This window comes from Rhinopithecus bieti, unplaced genomic scaffold (assembly GCF_001698545.2).
Source record: "Rhinopithecus bieti isolate Rb0 unplaced genomic scaffold, ASM169854v2 scaffold_7673, whole genome shotgun sequence".
NCBI classification, from domain to species: domain Eukaryota; kingdom Metazoa; phylum Chordata; class Mammalia; order Primates; family Cercopithecidae; genus Rhinopithecus; species Rhinopithecus bieti.
Genome location: NW_016806375.1, coordinates 1,585,246 through 1,609,125, shown reverse-complemented (window position 1 = coordinate 1,609,125; position 23,880 = coordinate 1,585,246). Strand labels below are relative to the sequence as shown.

The window sequence follows — 23,880 nt, the reverse complement described above, 5'->3', positions numbered from 1 at the left end:
AATAAAAAAATAAAAATAAATAAAAATAAAAATAAAAAAAAAAGAGAAAGAGAAGACATGCAGACTTGTCCATTCCCTCATTGACATAAAGGGAAACTGAGGTCCAGCTGGGACCTCAGTTGCATGGATTGTTGACTTGGATTGTTGCATGGCAGAATAAAGGCTAGAAGCCACAATTTCAAACACCTACTTAGTTTCCTCAATATTTGTTTTTTACCTAGTCATTCTTTTGTGCCGATACAATTAATAGGATTGATAAATTATCCCTATAAAATACTAATATATATAAAAGACAGATGGGTTTAAATTTGGGCTTCATTCCTTGCCAGCTATTTGACCATAGGCAAGTTTCTTCTCTGTGGCTTGTTTCTTCTTCTTTGTGATGAGAATTATATTCCCTACATTATAAGATTATTTTGACAATTAAATGACTTAATGCATATTTAGTGCCTACAGCACTGTCTGGCATATTGGAAATCCTCAACAGATGTTTTCTATTATTGTCATTGTCACTTTCTGCCTTATTTTTTAACTGCTTATCAGTATTCCATCGTTTGAATTTTTCATCTTTTATTTCATCTTCCCCTATTGGTGGACATTCACTGTTTCTGCTCTTTACACTATTTCAGTGTGTGTCAATGAACATCCCCAGTTGTGTCTCTTTGTCCCTGTGCTGTACACCTCTCACTAAGCTTTGCACAGGCAGGCTCGGAACCTAATCAGACCATAAACCACAGGACAGTGAAAGTGCTTTTACAACAGAGAAAATGTTTCCACCAACTCTCAGTTGTAAGATTCTAAACTCCACAGAAGTCTCTTCTTTCACAGTACCTTTTGGGGTCCGAAGTATTGATTCAAGAGGGCCTCAACATTGAGGCTATGTGCTGGAAGTTTCAGAGTGCCATTGCTTTGACCCTCTGCTGGGCCACCACTCCGCCCGATCCTGACCCCAGAGAGACCCTTCCAAGCACCTCAGGAGATCACGCTGCATCTAGAAGCCCACAAAGACCTGGATGCCATCTGGGGTGGGGGAAGCAGAGGGAGGACACGGAAGAGTCCGTGTGCTGTGTGCCATGTTGTAAAGACAAATGCACGTGTGCAGAGGAGAACACAGAGAGGACACATCCCGAATGTTTAGCAGAGGCCAGCCCCACATGTTAGCGGCAGGACAGTATGTTTGCTGTTGTCAGTTTTCCTTTGAACCTCGCTGTGTCTTCCAGACTTTTGTGCTTAGCAATGATCACTTTTGAAATTTTAAAAAATATGTTATTTTAAATAAATACTACCTAGATTTGAGGCCCAAATCCAAGTCATTTACCCCTCTGAGCTCCATTTTCCTCATCTGGAAAATGGGGTTAACACTCCCTGCATCATCTACCTTATTTGAATATGGTACAGATTAGAGGAGAAAGAAGGAAACGTGCTCTCTAAACTGTCAGGCATAAACCATGAGGAAGCAGAGGTTATCTTGCCTGGCCCACGGTGGTAGCCATGCCCAGCCTCTTTGCAGTGGGAGCATTGCCCTAGGCCCCTTTTCCTGTGGCTGCTTTCTGAGGACATGTGGACAAAAGGATGCTTCTTATTTATCATACACAAAGGAAGAGGGCACACTCCACCATCCAGTGTTAAGATCCTAAAACACAACATGTAGACAGGTCTTAAGTGGAGCTGCTAAGATGGGAGCGTCACTGGTATGAGTAGCGGCTTTCTATTTTCTTATGTGCAGTCCCCAGATCCCCTTTGTCTGCTGTGATCTGTAGCCTAATAAGAGGCAGAGAAAAGGGGCTTTGCTTGGGCTCTGGACTGGAAGGTGGCTTGTGGGCAGGTCTATAGAGCCAGGTACCCTGCTGGATGCTGGAGAGATTAATTTAAGCAGGTCACACGATTTTTTTGTTCAAACAAAGAATCTCTACGAAGCTAGGAACCAAACTAATGACTAGTGCTCATGGCAAACGTCGAATTTAAGTTTTGTGTTTGTTTAGGAAATGACTGGATGGATAGAGGAGGAAAAGAGAGATCAAAAAAAATTGTAAAGACAGGCACACGTTCAGGGCTGTGATCCAAGCTGAGCCTTTTATTTGAGTTCTGAATAATCTTTAATTCCATGATTGAATTAAATTAGAAGTGAATTTAGTCTATTGTGGCTTTGTCTACTTCCCTTAATGCATGATGGTGTTTGTGTGTCTAACTGCAGGCTGTGGGGCCCGGCTCTGGGCCTGGAGTGAGTGAGGGCTTTCTAATGTGTAATAGCTATATTGTATTTCACCCGTGGACCCCCAGGCAATTTATTATAGCTAACACCCCACCCCACCCCCAACCCTGCTTCAATCAAGCAAGCCTCCTGTGAAATTAGATGTTAAGACAGGAACTTTTGTAGAAAACCAGATATCACCAGTCTTTCTTGGCTGCAAAGGATTTAGCCGAGTTAAGGAAAGGGGATTTTTAAGAAGGGGTGCTTTCATTTATTTGTGAAGGCCAACATAATGAAGTTGGAGCAGATTCCCAGAGAATGCTGGCTGAAATGATCAAAAGGATTAGAGAGGAGGGGAAGGGGCAGAGGAAGGCTGTGTGGGGACTGAATAAAAAGAGGCCAGCAAGATGGTAGAGCAAGAGAGGATATGAAGGATGTCTGGAAGGTCCCAAAGGGAGAGAGGCTGACTTTTCCATCAGAACTGGACTACTGGAATCAGAGGAGTCTTGTTCACACGACGGAATGAGCTCTCTGCCAGATGTAATGGTGAAGTCAGGGCAAAGGCATATCTGCCCTCCCACAGTTTCCCCTTGTGCCTCTAGCAGAGGTATAATTTGAAACTAAGAAGTCCTGGACTCTGACCTGTTTTTTTCCCCCAGCATTTCTTTCTGAAATCATCAGACATACAGAAAAGTTGAAAGAATTATACAGTGAACACCCATATTCCCATCATGTCCATAATTAGCATTGGTTTACTTACTGGATCACATCTCTATCCATCTAACCCTCTCTCCACTCCTCAATCCACTATATGTTTTGATGCATTTCAAAGTAAGTTGCAAAGTGACTCCTGCCCATTTTGACAGTTGAACAGTAGATTGCAGTGGCATACAAAGAGATGTTGTTACATGCATTGCCCTGAGATGTCACAAGTTTCTGCTTAAAACTTTTTTTTTTTTTTTCTCCTTGAGACAGGGTCTTGCTCTGTCACCCAGACAGAGTGCAGTGACATGATCTTGGCTCACGGCAACCCCCTCTGCCTCCCAGGCTCAGCCTCAGCCTCCCAAGTAGCTACAACTACAGGTGCCCACCACTACACCCGCTAATTGTTGTTTTTTTTATTTTTTATTTTTTATTTTTGTAGATGAGGTCTCACTATATTGCTTAAGCTGTCTTGAACTCATGAGCTCAAGTGATCCTCCTGCCTCAGCCTCCCAAAGTGCTGTGATTACAGGTGTGAGCCACTGCACCTGGCCACCCCCAAAACTTGTTACCAGTCTCTGGAGCCCCTTCCCTTGAGGCTTTTTACTTCCAGGCTCTCAGATTCCAGCATCACCAGGGATCTGGGAGCTAACATGAGGGAATGAAACAGCTGAAGCTGCCCTGGTGTGAGGCTGTGGGGAGAGCTGAAGTGTCTGGAGAGCACCTGCCCCCTAGAGAGGGGCACCCGCTGTCACCTCTAGCCCATTGCTGTTGCATGAGACTCTGGGGTCAGTGTTGCCCAAGTTTAAGAAAAACCAGAAATGAGGGGTTTTGTGTGGAATCTTCCACTTTTTAAATGTTTGCAAATAATGTTTACACCCTGGGCAAAAGGGTATCAAGGACAACTCCTCGTGTATTTGTTTTCTATAGCTGCCATAGCAAATTACCATGGATCTGGAAGCTTAAACAATACAATGCATAATGTATTCTTACCATTTTAAACAACATAGAGGTATTCTTACAGTTCTGTAGGTCAGAAATACAACGTGCGTGGGTCTCACCAGGCTAAAATCAAGGTGTCAGTGGCAGTGTTACTTTCCTTTCTGGAGGCTCTAGGGGAACCTTGCTTGTCTGGGTTGAGGACTGAGGCTCCTGTTCCCTGGCTGGTTGTCAGCTGAGGACTGTTCCCAGCTGCTAAGAGCTGCCCACCTTCCTGGGCTCACGACCCCTTTCCTCCATCTTCAGAGCCAGCAACCATGGGTGGAGTCCCTCTTGTAGCTCAAATCTCTACTTCTTCTGTCTCATCTTTTAATGCAGACAGAAAGGTTCTCTGCTTTTAAAGACCCCTTGTGATTACATTGGGACCATGTAGATAATCCTGGCTCCTTAACCTCAATCATCTCCAGGTCCTTAACCTCAATCATGTCTGCAAGGCCCCCTTTGCTACATAAGGTACACATGTTCACAGGTTCCAGGGATTAGAGTATGGCCATCCTTGGGGGCTGCTACTCTGCTTACCACACCTGGTTTCTGGCTGGAGACACAGGTGGGCAATTGTTCTTTCTGAGCCTGCCTTTCCCAGGGCCCTCTTGTGGGCCCTGGGAAAATTCCCTGTCCTCCCAAAGGAGCTGATGTCCTCAGCCAGAGCTCACCATGCTGGTACAATTCCTGAGACTCCCCCTCCTGCCTGGACCCTGGCCTCCCTGCAGCAAGGGCAAGAGCATTTCCTGCAAGGGAATCACACTGCCCTACAGCTACAAAGCAAGAGACACGTAGACAAAAGAACTTGGGATATGGTATAAAAAGACTGAAGTTGAACTCTGGTATCATTTATTCATTCAGCAAGTATTTATTGATCACAGACTGTGTGCCTGATACTGTGCTAGGCTAAGCATAAAAATGTCCCTCATCATGGAGCTTATATTCTAGGGAAGAACACAGACAAGTAAACTCCCAGATAAAATCTATAAAGTGCAATGAAGAGAAGCATAGTGTGCTAGGAGATTAAATAGGGCTCAGCAAACTTTTTCTGTAAGGGGCCAGATAGTAAATGTTACAGGCTTTGCGGGCCACATGGGGTCTCTATTGCATAGTTTACTTTGATCTGTATGTTGTTTTGTTTTGTTAAAAATCTAAAAGTTAGCCTGGCGTGGTGGCACCCACCTGTAGTCCCAGCTACTCAGGAGACTGAGGTGGGAGGATCATTTGAACCCAGGAGTTTGAAACTTCAGTGAGCTATGATTGCACCACCACACTCCAGCCTGGACAACAGAGTAAGACCCCATCTCAAAAAAAAAATGTAAAAGTCATTTTAGCTTGAGGGTCATACAAAAACAGGCTGCTGGATTTGGCCTTCAGACCATAGTTTTGGCTGATGCCTGGGACGGAATATCAGGAGGGACCTACCTACAGCTGGGGAAGCAGGGGCCAGGAGAGACTTCTGTGAGGAGGCAACCTTCAAGCTAGGATGTGGAGGTATGAGGAGCAGCCAGCCGGGCAGTCAGGTGATGTATGTAGGAGGGCAGGTGTGGACAGGGAGGTCAAGGGAACCCCTGCTGACAATTCGAAGAACCAAGAGGAAGCCCCATTTTTTGGTGCTTCTCCACCTCAGCAGGTTCCTTCGCCTCGTTGAGCCTCCCTCAGCGTTCCTTCCTCCTCACAGGATTGTCTTGAGCATTACCTGAGATCCTGTCAGGTACTGAAACCAGGTATGGCAGGCAGAGCTGCTACCACCCCCTACGATGTTCAGTGCTTCAAGCCCCATTACGGGGGTAGGGCTGTGTTACACTGTGGAGTGCCGCAGCACTGAGAATTCCACCTTCCCTGGCCGCCTCCTCTGCCTTGAGCCTCAGCACCTTCTGTGAAATGGGGATGGAAGCCCTGCCTTGCCTGCTCCCTGGGGCTCTGGTGAAAATTTGGATGTGAAAGTGGCCTGTGGATGTCAGCCTCATGGTTGAGAGGACAGGCTCTGGGGTGAGTACCAGGTTCAGAGTCTACTGTTTCTAGTTGTGTGACTACATACATTTCTACACCGTCTCTGTGCTTCAGGCTCATTGCGTGTAACCCGGGGAAGGTAATCATGCCTTCCATGTGGGGTTCTGTCAGTGTTGAGTGATGAGGCAGCGCTCTGTGCAGATGCAGTGTCCCCAGCTGCTGGCAGGAGGGACAGTGGGCAGCTCACAGCTGTGCTTCCCACCGGGAATTGCCCTAGACAGCCTTGCTCAAGGTTATGCCCCCTCCCAATGACTAATTGATGCTTGGATATAAAGGCCAGGCCCCTTGTCTCACTCTAGGACCACTTAGAAAGGCCTTCTCAGCTACAGAGTTCCTGGTAAAAATGGGCCAGGGGCTCAAATGCAGCCACATGGGGGCAGCCTCTTCCTCACTCCTCTGCCTGTCTCACCTCCTTACAGGTGAATCTCCCCAGAGTGCTCCCCAAGAAGCCATCAAAAAACAATTTTCACCTCAAGATCTGTTCCCAGGGAACCCAATATCTACCAGTTATGGATGTGAATATTTTAGGGTAACGATTCTCAGGTTTGAGTGGGCATCAAAGTCACCCAGGGAGCCTGATAAAATAAAAATTGCTGGGCCCCAACCTGAGAGTTTCTGATTCAAGTGGTCTGGGGTGGCCAGAGAATCTGCATTTCTAACAAGAAGCTCTCGGTGATGCTACCACTTTCCAAATCCGTGCTTTAGAACTCAGTAAGTTGCTGCCCTCCTCTTATTCCTCTTCTCACCTAAAGCTAAATCATAGAGCTTATCGAAATCAAATTGATAAATTTTATTTCTGTAAAATGGTCTTGGTGTGACCAAGTAGACTTGCTTAGAAAGAAAGAATGCAAGGATCAACCATAAAATAAAATGGAGTCTTAGAAGGAGGGAAAAATCAAGATGGAAGATATATAGATAAAAGCCAGAAATCTTTGCATTACTTGGTTTTTGGATTTGACTTGGGAACCATATAAATATTTAATATAATTATAAAAACAAGATTAAGTCTAAACTAAATGCAGAAAGCAATCCCTAAAAATAAAGAGCTAAATGAAATAAATGAGCCCAATGTGTGTGAGTTGGTGGCCTAACCATGCAGAGAGGAGTTGTTTCAAGTGGCTTAAATATATAAAAATTTGACTGTAGATTCCTAGTTATATATGTATGCTGGAGACAAATAACTTTTCTGTAATCATATTCTTAGCCATAATATTGGTATTGTTTTCTGAAACTATTATATATTGTAGAAAAAAGCAAATAAGTAGCCATATTAATGTTGAGAATTCATATTTTTAGCAAAAGAGATACAATAAAATCAGACAAAGACATAACAAGAAAACTATAGACCAGTGTCCCTTGTGAGTTTTGATGCAGAAATTCTCAACAAAATACTAGCAAACCAAATTCAGCAACGTATAAGAAAGGTTATACACTATGACCAAGTAGGATGTTGCAGGAATAGAAGACTGGTTCAATATATGAAAATCGATGTAAATACATCATATTAATAAAATAAAAGACAAAACTGACATGATCATCTCAGTAGATGCAAAAAAAAAAAAAAAAAGCATTTGACAAAATCCAACACTTCTTTTTCCAGGATTAAAACACTCAGCAAACTAGGAATAGAAGGGAACTGCTCCAAGCTGATAAAGTGCTTCTGTGAAAAACCCACTCTAACATCTTACTTACTGGTGAGAGACTGAATGCTTTTCCTCCTAAGATCAGGAACAAGATAAGGATAATTGTATTTCTACACACTTGCAAAACAAATTGAAAGTAAAATGTACATTTACTAGCCATTTTTCCAGAGAAGATGTACAAATGGCCGATAGACGTATGAAAAGATACTCAACGTCCTTAGTCATTAAATGATAAGGAGATACCACTTCACACTCACTAGGATGGCCATAATCAGAAAGGTGGACAATAGCACGCATTGGTGAGGATATGGGGAAATTGGAAATCTCATTTCACATTGCTGGTGGGAATGTGAAATGGTGTTATCACTTTGGAAAACCATTTGATAGGTCCTTACAAAGTTAAAAATGGAGTTGCCTTTGACCCAGCAGTTCTGCTGTTTGCTGTGTACCCATAGAATTGAAAACATGTCTACATAAAAACTTGCACATGAATGTTCATATTCATGTATTATTCATAATAGGCAAAAGGGGGAAACATCCCAAATATCCATTAATTGATGAATAGATAAATAAAATGTGGTGAAGTCATACAACGGGCTATGATTCAGCTATGAAAAAGAAATGAAACATTGATGCATGCTACAACATGGATGAACTTTGAAAACATTACACTAAGTGTGGCCAGACACAAAAAGCCTCAAATATGAATCCATTTATATAAAATGTCCAGGACAGGAAAATCCATGAACACGGAAAGCAGATTAGGGATTGCTAGCAGCTAGCTGGCAGGAGGGGAAGATGGGGAATGACCACTAGCACACACAGGGTTCCTTTAGGAGTGATGAAAATGTTGTGGAATTAGACAGTGGTTATAGTTGCACAACTCTGTGAATATATTAAGAACTGCTAAGTTAAAAAAGAGTAACTTTTATGGTGTGCGAATTATATCTCAATACAAAGGAGATACAATATAAAATTAGAGTTCAGTAAAACTCAGTAATTCTATATGTTAAATATAAAATTTCTGCTTAAACTCATAATGTATTGTTTAAAATATATTTGTACCAGCCTGGGCAACTTAGTGAAACCTTGTATCTACAAAAAAATTCAAAAATTAGCCAGGCACAGGGTGGCGTGCGCCTGTAGTCCCAGCGACTTGGGAGGCTGAGGTGGGATGGCATGAGCCTGGGAGATGGAGGTTGCATTGAGCCGAGATTGTGTCACTGCACTTCAGCCTGGGTGACAGAGTGAAACCCTGTCTCAAAAAAATAAAATAAAATATATTTGTAGTTCTGACCACTGGAAAGGCATAGAAACTATAACCAACCTAGTGGTAAGGAACACCCTTAGTGCTCATATTGCAGCATCCGAATGGTGATATTGATGATGTTAAGGATTAAAGGTTCCTTGGCAGAATGGCTGATTCCAGGTTAGGGCAGGAAATGTGCAAGTTAAGTCTGGGGAATCTTTTCATATCTTTTATCACAAAACAAGGAAGCTATCAGTACTCTGGTCATGTCCAAAGGACTCTGGAGTCAACCTGAGAAGACTCCTTTTGGCTAAAGATGGGTTTATTTGGGAACCAGTAAGAATGAGAACTGCATTGGATTGAACCACATTAGTTATGTGTCCATTTGTGAGTTAACATAATTGACCATCTTTGGAGGATGCTAGGTAACCAACTCATTCTAAAGACTTGTAAAGAATCAAGAACTTACCCTGCCTTTCCTATACTTTGGAGTGAACAAATAGTTGATGTGGTAAATTTTTCTCTATAGAATAATTTCAGCTGGTAAATGAAGATGGAGTAATAGAATTAGAATGTAATCATTTTTCAAACTCCTGATGAAATAAAATATTTAGGCATCGATTATCACAAAAGGAAAGACAACTGGACACAATGTGTCTCCTAAGGGATCCCTGTACCACCATCTTTGAAGAGGCTGTCAGAATAGCTTATTGAATTAGGTCAAGCTTATAGATCTAGCTAGCAGTTTATAAGAACTAAAGGGGGACAGACAGAGGAACAGTTTAAAGGATACCACAGAGACGCAAGCAGCAAAATGCAGACTGTGGGGACTCCTATAGGATAAATGGCCCAGTTTCTTCAACAAATAAATCAAAGGGAAAAAAAAGGAGGGCATAAGTTTATGTGTAAAAGAGACTTAGGAGACCCATGAGCTGTACGTAGTATGTGGACCTTGTTTTGATCCTGTTTTAAACCAACTATAGAAAGACATAAGATCAGGGAAATTTGCACACCAACTAGATATTTGATGATATTAAGGAACAATGTTAATTCTTCTGGGTGTTATAATGGTATGAAAGATGCACAAGGGGCAGGGCCTTCCACCCCTAAGCTTACCATGGTGGAGACTAGAGCCCAGGGAGAGAAAGAGGAGGGGCTGAGCCATTGAAGCCCAGTTTATTCTTCCAAACTCATGGATAAATCATTTCTCCTCTATTGGAGAGGAATGTGTAACAGGAAAAAACAAACTCACTGTTTTTTGCTCTCTATTCATACATGCAACACAGAATATTTCTGTGACCAAATGTGCGGGGTAGGGAGAGGGGCTCCCCCAACAAGCAATTCTCCAACACCAGCCTGCTATCCTGTGATTCAATTCAATTCTGACACTACCTGCCTGGAGTTAGAGTCAGATCCCACAGGTAAAGGGCTTGGTCCCACAAGATTATACCTCACCCCCCACCTTCAGATGCCATTTGCAAATCCAGGCCTGGGGTAATTCTGACCAGTTGGGTGTAAATTGGTGGTTACCCTCCTTGGATTTGATTATCTGCCAGAGTGGCTCACAGAACTCAGGGGGACACCTTCACCAGTTTATTATGAAGCATATTAGAAAGGATACAAATGAACAACCAGATGAAGAGCTGCATAGGGCGGGGTCTGTGGGAAGGACCTCCCACGTTCTTGTGGAGGCCTCATCACATGGACATGATTAATTATCATCACAGTCTCCAGCTGCTGTCCCCTTCCTGGAGGACGGTGGGGTGGGGCTGAGAGTTCTAAGCTTCTAATCATGGCATGTTCTTTCTGGTGACCACCCTGCCTCCTGGAGCCCACCAAGAGTCACCTCATTAGAACAAAAGATGCGTCTGTCACCCAGAAAACACCGAGAGATTTAGGAGCTCTGTGTCAGGAACTGGGGTCAAAGATGAAATATTAGAACATAAGATTTTCCTGGCACCCCTGTTGCTTAGGAAGTGACAAGTTTTAGAAGCTCTGTGCCAGGAACCAAGGACAAAGACCAAAGTCTGTAGTTCTTATTATAAATCACAATATCACAGCTGGACAGAGAGGCCAGAGTGTTACTGAAGGGCTGTCCTCCACATGAAATCACGACTATTCAAAATCAGGGAGGTCTTTTATACATATCCCTGTGTGGTATATATGCAGAGATTAGAGGTACAACTTTGGGATGTCATGTAGAAGTTCCTATGTGACCAAAGTCTCCCTGGATTTTGCTCATTCCCTAACGACTGGAGAGAAAGTGGGATTTGCAGTTAGCTAAACCCTGTGACTGAGTTCTCTTGGCAGGAGGAGAGCTGACCCTGTCCTCTGCCTCCCCTTGTGTTTCCCTCTAGCTGCAACAGCAAGCGCTACCTGGAGACACTTCCCAATACAAGCATCATCATCCCCTTCCACAACGAAGGCTGGTCCTCCCTCCTCCGCACCGTCCACAGTGTGCTCAACCGCTCGCCCCCAGAGCTGGTTGCTGAGATTGTGCTGGTCGACGACTTCAGTGATCGAGGTAGGATCTGTCCCACCGAGCCTCCCACCCCCTGTGCTTCATCTGGTGACTCACCAAAGGGATGGCAGGTTTTCCCTTCTTTAGCAGCGTCAACGTATAGGCCATCATTGGCTGAATGCCTGGACCTTGCACTGTGCACACATTTTCTCATTTAATCCTCACAACTCATGAAGTGGCTGCTATTTTTACCGCTGTGTATCTGTTTAGAAATATATTAACTGGAAAAAAAAAAAAAAAAACCAAAACAGAAAACTTGATACACAATAGCCCAAACAAGTGTAAGGATTCATTCACTTATCTGTCTCTATCTATTTATTAAATATTGCATAACAAGAGCTCCAGGACTGGTACAACTGGCTGCTCAGAGCTGTCATCCAAGAGCCAGGCTGTTTCTTTGTTTCTGCTTCCTCATCCTCATGGTCACAAAATGGTACCTCTGGCAAGTCTGCCTTTCAGGCAGGAAAAAGGGTGGAAAACAAAGGGCACAAAGCCTTCATCTGTCAAGGTTTTGCCTTCTAATTCAAGAAAGTGTCCTGTAGACTCACAGCCAGATCCCTGACATCTGGGCACCCCTATCTGCAAGGAAGGCAGGGAATGTGAGTGTTTTGGTTTGTGGCCTCTTTGGTGAGTTAGGAAAAGGAGAAGTGGATTGGAGATGTCAAGTAGGTCCAGCTGGGATTGCAGTGTCTGGCACACCGTTTTACAGATGAGAAAACTGAGACCCAGAGAAGTTAAGTGACTTACCCTTGGTCACAGCTCTCAGATAGTAATGTGGCGACCGAACCATGTCTGTCTGGCCCCAAGCATGTGATCTTAGCTACATCCAGAGCCTCTTAGCTGTGAATCTTACCCTGTGGAATAACTCTCGGTCTTGGGTTTAAGAGACAGAGATGGGGCCAAAAGTGAAATCCAAGAAGAAATTGCCCTTCAGCCAGTGGCCTCAAGCTTATTCTTTGCATCAAAGCTTTCACCAATTGCTGCAAAATTAAGAGAATCCCTTTCCTCTGCTCACCTTTTTACAGAGGCACTAATAAGCAGTGAAGAGAGGGAGTATGCGTGCACTCCAGAATAATTGCAGCTGACAGTTTCAGGAGCGGCTCACCTGCCATCGCCCCGTTTTAATACCATGCTCTTAATTACACACCTTTAGTACAGAGGCCTCAGAGAGACAGAGAGAGAGAGGGTGTGTATGTGTGTGTGTGTGTGTGTGTGTGTGTGTGTGTGTGTGTGTGTGTGTGTGTAGACATTTAACTCAGTTCTTACCCGGTCTATAAAGTCTTCCCTAACTCTTGACATACACTCATTCTCATGCTACCCTTTACATTTCCTTCCCTTCCCTTACAACTTATCACAGGTGAAATTAAAATATGTATTTGTGTGAACATTGGTGTGTTGTGTGCCTCTCCTACTAGACTGTCTATTCTGATTGCAAGGACCACCACATTGGTCCTGTTCACCACAGATCCCAGCTCCTTAGGCATACAGCAGGTGCTTACTACATGTTTGATGCATGATCAGAGCCTGGTTCTTCAGTCTTCTTAGTGCTTCCACCCTGGAAGTACTAACAGTAAACCTCGAGCACACTGTATGAGATTTATCTGTGTCCACAGAGCAAGGCCTGTGAGCCTGCTGATGGTAGGGGTGTGCCTTCCTCGTCCCGTAGTCCTGCTGTTTGGCAGAGAGCCTGGAAATAGCTATATCTCTGATCCCGGCCCTGCCACACACTGTCTCTGTGACCTTGACCCAGTCACTTCCCCTTTCAGAACTTTAGTCCCCTCATCTATCAAATGGGATCACAATAGTACCTAGACCTCTTAGGTGGCTGTCACTGTCAAATGAGTTAATAGATGTCTATCAAGTGCTTAGGACAGTGCCTGGTGCAGAGTGAACATTAAAGATAGACATCTGAGCTTGGTATCATTTCTGTTGTGGACGTTACTTATGGTTGGTGTGCAGGAAGGGAAGTCGGGGATGAGTGTACAGAGGTGCATGCACAGGACGGATGTGTGGGTGCAGGTATGTCTTTTCTTTCTGTAGGGAAGAAGATTTTTGCAAACTGTAAAACACTGAGCAAACAGTCTGTGGTCTCATCCTCTGCCTAAAATATCTCCCTGTTCCTTCACTCCTCTCTTTATAATAGCAGCCCCCATTTTGGGGAGAAGCTCAATATGCCTTGCCCATATATTCTCTCATTTATTCTTGACAGCAGCCTCTGAAGGAAGCCTTGGGGTCCCTCCTCTCAGATGAGGAGGGCTAAGTAATTTGCCCAGAATCACAGGCCGTGGAGCGGCATCCCTAGGCCTATGGACTCAGCATGCAGACCCTGGCTCCACTTCTGCCTCTTGCTTCCTCTCTTCTGCTTTCCCTTTCCCAGCCTCCTCTCCCAACCTCATCCTTGTCCCAGTGTGGGCTGCCACCCATAAGCCAAGGGCTCACAGCTGGGCAGTAGAAAGGGAAAAAAATGAGCGAACTGCTCAAGTGATTAATTGACTTTCTGCAGCATAAACAGCCTCCGCCACCTGGGGACAAACACCTGAGCCTTCCCTCGGTACGGGCTGCTTGCTCTGAGCAGGCTCCTTGTTGTACTCCTTCTCAGGGCCACAGCAGTGGCAGTGAGGGCTGTGCTCACTCTCTCACACTCCCCAAAGACCCAGCCACAGCAGGGCCCTCTGTCCTGGAGCACAGCACACACCGTGCTCTGTCCTGCCTCGGGATCCTGTGCTCTTCCTCTGCCTAAACGCCCTCTTCCCGGCTCTTCCAATGGCTGGCTCCCCTCATCCCATCGTCATTTAGACCGCACCACTACCATTATTCACCATGCTGCGGTTACATGGCTATTTGTTGAGCTGTTTATTCATTGTCAGTCTTCCCCCACTAGACCACTTGTGGTCTAGAAGGAGGTGATTAGTAAATGTTTGTGAATGAGTGAATAGATGCATGAGGAGGGAGGGAGGGAATGTATGGCAGCTACCCATGCATACAGAAAACCATCACCAGCAGCAGGGCCATCTTCAGCCAGCAAGACAGATGTGGCTGTGGAAGACACTGCAGTTCCTGCAGTGACTGGTGCTGGTCCACGCCTGTGTTTTCAGGCTGGGGTCCCTGTAACCTGTTTTTCTGAAGCATCAGCTGCCCTGGGATTGGGCTTGCAGCACTCAGCAGGATCCCCCTCTGGGCATGATAGGGCATCCATCCTTCAGACGTGGAGTAAACCAGACCTCAGCCAGATTTGAAACAAGCATCTCTCCTTGTTCAGTTAGAAAAGAATTTCAAGATCATCTAGGCCAGTGACTTCGTGCCTGCTTCTCAGAGCAGCAGAGGCCCCAGAGAAGTCTCAGGAAATGCTGTGAGAGGTATAGAGAACCACACAGGCACCAGTGGGGTTCAGGTGCCTCTCCCGGCATGATCTGTATTTACTTTCTGAAAAGTGATCACTGGGGAGTTCCACTGCTAAAAAAAAGTATGTGAAAACCACTGTGTAACTCAACCTGCTCATTTTACAGATGAGAGGCCCGAGGCCTGGAGCAGTAGGCAGACTTAACCAGGAGCACACAGCTAGCTGGTTGCAGGAGAGGGACAAGACCCCATATCTGGGCCACAGTGCAGCCTTGTCCCCACTCACCTCGGGTGGTTAAGTGACACATCTGCAGAAATGCGTTATTCCTTTCTATTTCCAAGGGCACTTCTTAATAAATTACTTTCCCTTTGTATTACAGTGTAAACTTTTTGCTAAAAAGAATTCATTATCAAACATGATTAGTCCTGACCTATAGTGGTTTGCACTTCTAAATATCCCAGTTTCCTCAGTGTTGTACCCAGTGGTAAAGATAACAGAATAACCCCCTCCCCTGCCAATGAAGTGTAGCAGTCTTGACAAAGAAAAGGTACACTTCATAAGAAGATCATTCTCTAAGTGCATCAGTTTCTCCAGAGAGCAAAAATATTAATTCAATGTGGTACCATACCCAATCCTAAAAGATACAGAAGAAAATAATACCATCCCATTTCACAGGTGAGAATGAAAACTGAGACCCCGATCGCTGCCCCTTTTCTCAATCAATCAGGCACCCAGCCCAGAGGCGGACTCCCACCTCACACCCCTCAGTCTTGCACCTCAGCTGCCATGTTTTACAGCCTGCATTTTTCAGAAAAGCAATCATTATTCTTGTTTCAAGAAGAAATTCTCAAGGCGGCTTTGGAAGAAAACTTACTCAGCAGTGATTGTTTTAAAAATGAGATTTGGGAGAAACAATTTCAGGATTATGGAGAGGCCTGTCTAAAGTACAGCAAATATGGACCATCCTACAAGACAGATTTCTCTGGGCTACGTTAGCAGAGGCTGTTCTCAGAGCTGAAATTCATAGATGCTAACTACAAGCTAGATTGGCACTGCCTAGCAGAAGGCATTTTCCTCTGAAATGAATCCCCTCCAAGATCCTCAGGGCAACTAATTGTAGTTCAGCTAAGGGTCGAGACCTCAGATAGGAGACAAAATTGGAGCAAATGAATTCTTGAAATAAGATCCAGAGCTTTGTGCGGGCAGTATCAGGGACTCGAGTGGAAGCAGAAGCTGACACCGGAATAATCCTGGCTCTGCTTACAAATAGAACACTACAGTTTGCCAGGGGTCTCCAAAAGCTCTTCAAATGCACGAGCTTTGCTTGAGGATTAGGAGAACATTGAGGTGTTTTTGCACATGTGGAAGGGAAAGATGGGGGTATAGGCTGGCAGACTTGTCTCTGGGTTGCACTGCCTGGGTGGCATGTTTTATGAGGAAAACAAGAGAGGTCTTGTTCATTTGTTTGTTTTTATTCCCTGTCTCCTTAGCCTCTCCACTTTCAAACAGTGTTGTTTTTCCAGAAAAATTAGTTATGTGGTAATGGAAAGAATTACTGTGTTTGGATTAACTACAGGCTGCCCAGAATGATGAGGTACAAAAGTGACAGGCTATATGATCTCATTGACAGCATTTTCTCCAGCTCAACTCCCTTTCTACAAACAAACAAACATAGGGAATGGTTCCCAACAGAAGTTCTTAGCAGGTGTTTGCAGAGCTGTTGAAAAGTTGTTGGCAGTGATTGGTGCTGGAAGGAGGATAGACAATGCCGGGCCCATTAGTTCACATGGTAGTGAGCTCACCTCGCCCATGAGGCCAGGGTCAGTAGTCCTCTTCCCATGATGGGCTTATTAAGTCTGACCTGCACTCTCACACCATGCCAGTCATGGGAACACATCACGGAAATCCATTTTGCCCCGTCCCTCTTTGCATCACTCTTGACACTGCCCGATAAGCATCTATTCCCCATTTCTTGTCTTCTCTCGAGCAGCCTTAGTTTGCTTCTGATACCACCACAACTTGTTGGCGTGGCCTTTTCCCACTTACATTTTATTGCTCAGGTTCTTTCACATTTTTGAGTTTTTTTGCTGCTTATTTTGTTTTTTTCTATGTCTGTTCTGATTTATCAAAGTAATTCATATTCATGTATTCAGCAGTATTTGTGACATGACTCTGTGCCACATGCTGTAGTTTGTGCTGATATAAGAGGAGTCAAATAGGCTTCCCTCGATGGCTCCAGTAGGCCTAGAGGAGGTAAGGGGCAGTTGTAAGACCATGAAACCATGAAATATGTGCTACCTGGTGAAAGTCCAAGCAATGTAGAGTACAGAGGACAACAGGGCAGACTTCCTGGAAAAAATTCCAGCGAAATTTAATCCAAAGCATTGTAGATATTACTCCTTGGGGTTAGGGAAAGGAAGAACATTCCAGGCAGAAAGAGCAGGAAAAGCACAGGCTGAAAGTCGAGGAGAAAATGTGAGAAATGCAGAAAGAGCCGTCCATAACCTTATCACGTGGAGGCAATTAGTATTAATATTTAGGCTTTTTGCCCCAGTGTTTTTTCTTTCAATAGACCTTACTTTTTAGAACAGTTTCGGTTCACAGCAAAACTAAGTAAAAAGTAGGTAGGTCCATGGCCATACTACCCTGAACACACCCGATCTCATCTGAAAGTACAGAGAGTTCTCCACTATCAAAATCTCATACCATAGTGGTACATTTGTTACAATCCCTGAACCCATATCAATACATCATTTTCTCCTAAAATCCATAGTTTATATTAGGGTTCACTCTGGTGTTGTACATTCTATGGATTTGGACAAGTATATAATGACATATATCTACCATTATAGCATCATACAGAGTAGTTTCACTACCCTAAAAATCCTCTGTGCTCCACCTGTTCATCTCTCCCTTTCCCTAAACCCTGGCAGCCACCAATCATTTTACTGTCGCTATAGTTTTACATTTTCCACAATGTAATGTAGTTGGAATCATACAGTATATAAAACCTTTTCAGATTGGCTTCTTTCACCCACGAATATGCACTTAAGGTTCCTCTGTGTCTTTTTATGGCTTGGTAGCTCATTTCTTTTTAGTGCTGAATAACGTTCCATTTTCTGGATATACCACAGTTTGTTTATCCATTCACCTACTGAAGGACATCTTGGCTGCTTCCAAGTTTTGGCAAATATTAGTAAAACCACTGTGAACATTTGTGTACAGGATTTTGTGTGGACATAAGTTTTCAGCTTACTTAGGTAAATGCCAAGGAATGTGATTGGTGGATCATTTGGTAAGAGTATATATAGTTTTATAAGAAACTGCCAAATTGTCTTCCAAAGTGGCTTACCATTTTGCGTTTCCACCTGCAATGAATGAGAGTTCCTGCTGTTCCACCTCCTCGCCAGCATTTGATATTGTCAGTGTTTTGGATTTTGCCAATAGCTGCTTAGTGGTCTCTCACTTTTATTTTCACTTGAATTTTCTAGTGACATATGATATGGAGCATCTTTTTGTATGCCTATCTGCCATTTGTAAATTTTCTTTTTGTTCTCAGTATTTTATCATTTCTGTTTTCTTTTTCATACCCTCCCAATTCCCCTCCAGTCCCACCCCGCTGAGGAAATTCAGGTTTGCCGTCTGGTATGTATCATCCCAGACCATTCTGTATAATCATACTAACTAACATATAGCAACATGTAATAAAAAGAACTCATGTTTATTGAGCTTCTACTGTGTGCTAAGTGCATTCACTCATTTATTATCACAGCACTATGATAGGTTCTGTCATGCCCAGTGTGAAAACCATAGTGGCCTCAATGATATCAGACCTCATTTTTCTACTTAAAATTTAATATTTTGTCCCCATTTTACAGATGATAAAACTGGGACACAAGTAAGTTGCTGATGTGTACTTAGCTGAAAGAGGCAGAGCTTTGATTTAAAACCATCCATTCTGATTCCAGAACCTTTACTCCTAAGCTTTACATGCTTTTCCCCCTCTTTTATTGGAATCATACTGTATACATTACTTTACCACATTTTTTTAAAAGACATATTTATTCAGCATCATGATCAGACTATTACATTTAGCAATCAACAGCATGGGTGCAAAAAAAAAAAATCAACATTAAAACCCTTTGTTCGAATGCTTTACACTTTCCACAGAACAGGGACTAAAATAACCTGTTATACAGTTAATCACAAATACAGGCCTTGAGTTTTTTGCCCACCCACATGAGTATTTGTCTAAAACATGTCTTCTTTGTAGCAGCTCGGCTCTGCCACTACTGTGCTTGGCTGAGTTCACAAATCTGATATAACCTGTAGCTTCCTTGTCACTTCTCTGGCTCTCCTCTCCTGCTAAGCTTTGTTTTCTTGCAGTAATTAAAATCTTCTGTCACTGCCATAGCTACTGCTGGTACTGGAACTGCCATAGGCACCTTGGTTTCATGGTTTGGCAAAGTATTGGCCTCCACCACCATAGGGGACAGCACTTCTGCCTCCAAAGTTTCCTCCCTTCATGGGTCCAAAATTTGAAGACTGATGGTTGTAATTGCCAAAATCATTGTAGCTTCCATCACCTCCAGAATTGCTTCCATCATTACCAAATCCATTAGAGCCATCCCCACTGCCACCATATCCACCACCACCATGGCTGCCACCAAAGCCACCACAATCACCGAAGTTCCATCCGGGACCAAAGTCATCATTCCCACTAAAACCACCTCCACAACCAGCACCAAAGTTTCCAGAGCCACTTCAGCTTCTTTGGCTGGATGAAGCACTAGCCATCTCTTGCTTTGACAGGGCTTTCCTAACTTCACATTTGTGGCCATTCACAGGATAGTATTTCTAAATGACAGTCTTATCCACGGAGTCATGGTCGTCAAAGGTTACAAAGGCAAAGCCCCTTTTCTTGCCACTGCCTTGATCAGTCATGATTTCAATCACTTCATTTTTTCCATATTGTTCAAAATAATCTCTTAGGTGATGTACTTTAGCGTCTTCTTTAATGCAACCAGCAAATATCTTTTTCACAGTTGAGTGGACACCTGGTCTTTGAGAATCTCCTCTTGAGACAGCTGTCTTTGGTTCCACAGCTCTTCCATCCACCTTGTGTGGCCTTGCATTCATGGCTGCATCCACCTCCTCCACGGTGGCATAGGTGGCAAACACACAGCCCCTGGGGCGCTTGGTGCTTGGATCTTTCCTTACCACACAATCTGTGAGCGTTCCCCGTTGCTCAAAATGGCTCCTCAGGCTCTCATCAGTTGTTTCAAAGCTCAGCCCTCCAATGAAGAGCTTCCTCAGCTGCTTGGGCTCTTTAGGAGACTCTGACTTAGACATGATAGCAGTGGGAAGAGACTTTAATGATGCTTCCTCAGTGGCGTCCACAGGCAGAAAGCTACAACTTTTTTTTTTTTTCTGTTAATGTATCACAGCCATCCTTCAGGTCAGTAGTAGAAACAGAGCAAACTCATTTGTCTTTTAATAACTAAATTAATATTCCATAGTGGTAATCTATATTTAGTCCCTTTTTAAGGGCACTTTGTGGAGTGAACATTCAATCATATACAACTTTGCATCCTGGTTTCTTTCACTTAACTTTTTACAATCCCTTCCCCTTGTCATTGTGAAATGACTACCCATCTCTTTTTCTTTGAGACAATGGTGACATAGAGACAGGAGTCAAGCAAGTCCAGAATATCAGCTGTATTGTTGCAGAGGCTGATCCAGAGAACACAACATGAATCTCTTTGTACCCGTTTTCTTCTGAATGACTGACCCAGGGACAGGCTTAGCAGGTGTGGAACCATGGCCTCGCTGGCAGGGCAGAGTCGGCCAAAAAGCATGGCACAAGGAGGACAGATAAAGCCAGCCGTGCAGGCACAGTGACTGTTTTCACTTCAGCCTGTCCGGCCTCACCTCCACAACCTTCCTTAGAGGTGAAATAGTTTCCTGCTACGAAAGCACAAGGGCAGGGGAAGTGACTTCTGTTCCAGATGATGAAGCTGAGGCTTGGAGAGATGGTTGGGAGGTGGCCTCAGCTGCTTATCTGCCCTCATAGTCATCTCCTCGTTGGGAATTGCATTGACAGAAGGGATTGATCGTCCCCACAGTGGGCTCAGTAATCTTAAGAATCCCACATCTCAAGTATCAGTCTCCACCACTAAGGAAATCTTCAGGCTTTCTTGATTCTCTTCTCCTTTCATATCTTTGACATCCTAAACGCTTCTCCCTCAGACTCCAAAGGAGAGAACAGCTAAGATTAAAACTGTTACAGAATATCAATTAGTTTATAATGAGGGAAATCTATAAACATTTTGGTGGATATCTGGTAGAAACACAGGATGCAAGAGTCAATATATCTATGGGATATTTTGTGCATCTTTAAAAAAAAAAAAACCCCAGGATTTTGTGGATCAAGTACTGTATAAATGATTTACTGGAGAGAAAAAAAAAATCAAATAAATCGCTCAGATTGCATCTGAAGCATCAAAAGCTCCAATGTTTGAGAAAGAATTGTTTCTGTAGTGGAAAATAGCTGCATTGTATTTTCAGAAAGGTGACGCTTCTTTTGACGTGGGTGAACCTTCTACATTTTAAAAACTTGGTGCGGTAAGAGCGCGGTAAATCACGGATATTCTCGTGATTTTCTTATGGGATTAAAGTCTAACCTTTTCCACTGTTTCAGTGTTTCCTTAAAAACACAGTGTGGGGGAGTAAAAACCAATGGAACACCAGATTGGGGAGCCTTGGATAATGTCCCCAGGGAGAGGGCAGAGGAACTGCCCCCTTCTGTCATAGTCTTCCTTCAGAAAGCTCCTGGGCCTTCCTGCCAGCTTAGGCCTGATGTAAATTCTTATCTGCTCAGGGTTTGAAGAGAGATGAGATTTGAGGCTGAAATAAAAGTATTAGGTCGGTGCAAAAGGAATTGCGGTTTTTGCCATTACCTTTCATAGGAAAAGCCGCAGTTATTTTTGCACCAACCTAACAGTAGGTTCCTTAATAACTAACCTGGTCTAGTGCACACCAGCCAAGTCCTATTCACATCATTCACATTCTCAAGCTCAATAAGTGGGGAGCTGAAAGTGCTCATTTGCCTGCATTGCAGAGTGAAAAAAAGCAGTAATAGCAATAATAATAATGTGACACAGCACCTATATGGCACTTTCTATGTGCCAGACACTGTTGTAAGTGACTTAAACACATTATATTTCACTTTATAGGAAGCCTCTTTATAGACAACATTTGCCTAAAGGAAAAATTCACATTTAGTAGAGCAGTCAAACCAAATCCAAGAGATTTCCCTTCTCTGTGTGCCCCGCCTCCTAAATAAAACAAAAACTTTTAAATATAGATGTGAAATGACTACAGCATGACCTTTGATGTATGTCTATATGTCTAATAGGTATGTTATTCTGTTTTCATTTATTGTAAATCCTCTAAATAATATTGGTTCTAGCAGACAAATGAAGCATGTTGGCCAAAAAGTAGGCATTAGTTCTAATCTGCTGCCTGACCCCAACCCACGGGAATCTCCAAGTAAACCCATTTGCAAACAGAGATAGTTCAGGGATTCTTCCCAATTTCCTTAAAGAACTTCCAGCCCCTGAAGCTTTCAAGCACATCTTTATCAGACAACCACAACTCCAGAGTCAATTATGTTTTGATCTGAATCTGGAGGCACCTTTAGAGCTATTTACATCAGAGGCTTAAAATGCTACCAATTTTCATAGCCAAAAATAGGCAACAGTTGACAGCTCTAAAGATCAAGAAGGCCAAATATACACATTTATGTATCATTTATTTATTTCAAATTTTTTTAAAAAAGAAAATTCCACCACTGTACCTTAATATAGCATTCGTGGGTATTGAAAGTTTAATTTCTTTTTTCCCTCTTTTTCTCTTATTTTACTGTCTCATACCGAAATCTCATGAAAATGGAATTTTTACATCAGTATATGGAACAAAGAAATAGACACGTGTTAAGGCCAAAGTAACATCCCTTCTTCTCGTGTGATTTAGTGAAGTTAGTTCCTGTAAAATATTCACAGATGCAGGCTGCCTTTTCCAACCTTTGGGGATCCTCATTTTACTCAATTTCTTCGCCTAAAAGACAAAAATGCTCATTCCTCCTAGAATAATAATAAAAGTATTTTATTTGCTTACTTTATAAATGCGGACCTCTTCAGAGATGCCCACCTTATTTATAAGCAACCAGGAATCTCAAAATAACCAATAACTTCCTATCATCTCCTATTTGTCCTCCACTCCTGGACTTGTTAATGAATGAGATTTATTGGGCATTGCTAATAATCTGCAGTGAAGGTGAAAGCAGATGGAATTATAAGGCTATGCTTTCTGTCTAGTCTTCTCAGAAATTGTTTTTGTTTTCCTATATGCTGTCAGAACACATGGTTTAGAATATTCTAAATAATAACCTCACTCCAGTCTCTGTTAATAGAAAACTCAAACTAACAATAACCTTCCCAGAGCCTCCACACCAGCTAGCAGATTTATCTTAACCAGACAGGAGGAAAGACTAGCCCTGACCCTTCCCAGCACACACGTTCTGCTGCCATACCACAGAACTTGAACTCATGAAGGAATGAAAATGACCTATAAATAGACTTTCTTCCTGAGCAAAGTGATGCCGAATATTCTTTTTAGTAGACACAAAACCCTGTGTCCTTTCTCCCTTTCGGCTGCAGGGAGGTGGAGGACATAGTCATTTTGGTGAGCAGCTCCTCACCTCGCACCCAGTGCTTGTCATGCCAGCTGGGTCCTAAGTCCAGATGTGCCTCCGACCAGTCCCACCCCATCCTTTCCCCATCCCATGAGCCAGTACATTCTCTTCTTGTGTAAACTAGTTGGAGTTGATTTTCTGTCATGTCTAACCCCAAAGCCGTAAGTACTGTCTCCCCTTTTGCGGGATGAGTGAGGATTGAGTAAGGTCCTGCACCGTGACAGGCCGGGCACATGGTCATCATTCCTTCAGTGGTGGTTGTTAATGATGCTGTTGTTATGGTGATGCTTGTTGTTATTACTGTTACCTGAAATGCTGCGCTACCCTGTCTACCTCAAAGTCTCATTATGGGAATGAGATGAAATTAAAAATGTGAGATTAATGAGCTAAACAATGCAATGAGGACATACAAGAGGGTACTGATTTTCACAGAAGGAAAGAACCCCGAGGAGAACTTTCTAGTCGGGTGGCAGAGAAAAATGTGA

The 23,880-nt window shown here is 43.4% G+C and overlaps 1 protein-coding gene and 1 pseudogene across 4 annotated transcripts in view; one reads left to right on the top strand and one right to left on the bottom strand.

Moving 5' to 3' along the window:
* The window catches only part of GALNT10 (polypeptide N-acetylgalactosaminyltransferase 10), a 230,559-nt gene that overhangs the window by 126,910 nt on the left and 79,769 nt on the right, over positions 1-23,880 (top strand). For all 4 annotated transcript variants that reach the window (XM_017875711.1, XM_017875712.1, XM_017875709.1 and 1 more), the window contains exon 4: positions 11,137-11,303. In XM_017875711.1, coding sequence (XP_017731200.1) covers positions 11,137-11,303 — 167 coding nt within the window. The remainder of the gene's footprint in view (positions 1-11,136; positions 11,304-23,880) is intronic.
* On the bottom strand, positions 19,030-19,992 carry LOC108532015 (heterogeneous nuclear ribonucleoprotein A1-like; annotated as a pseudogene).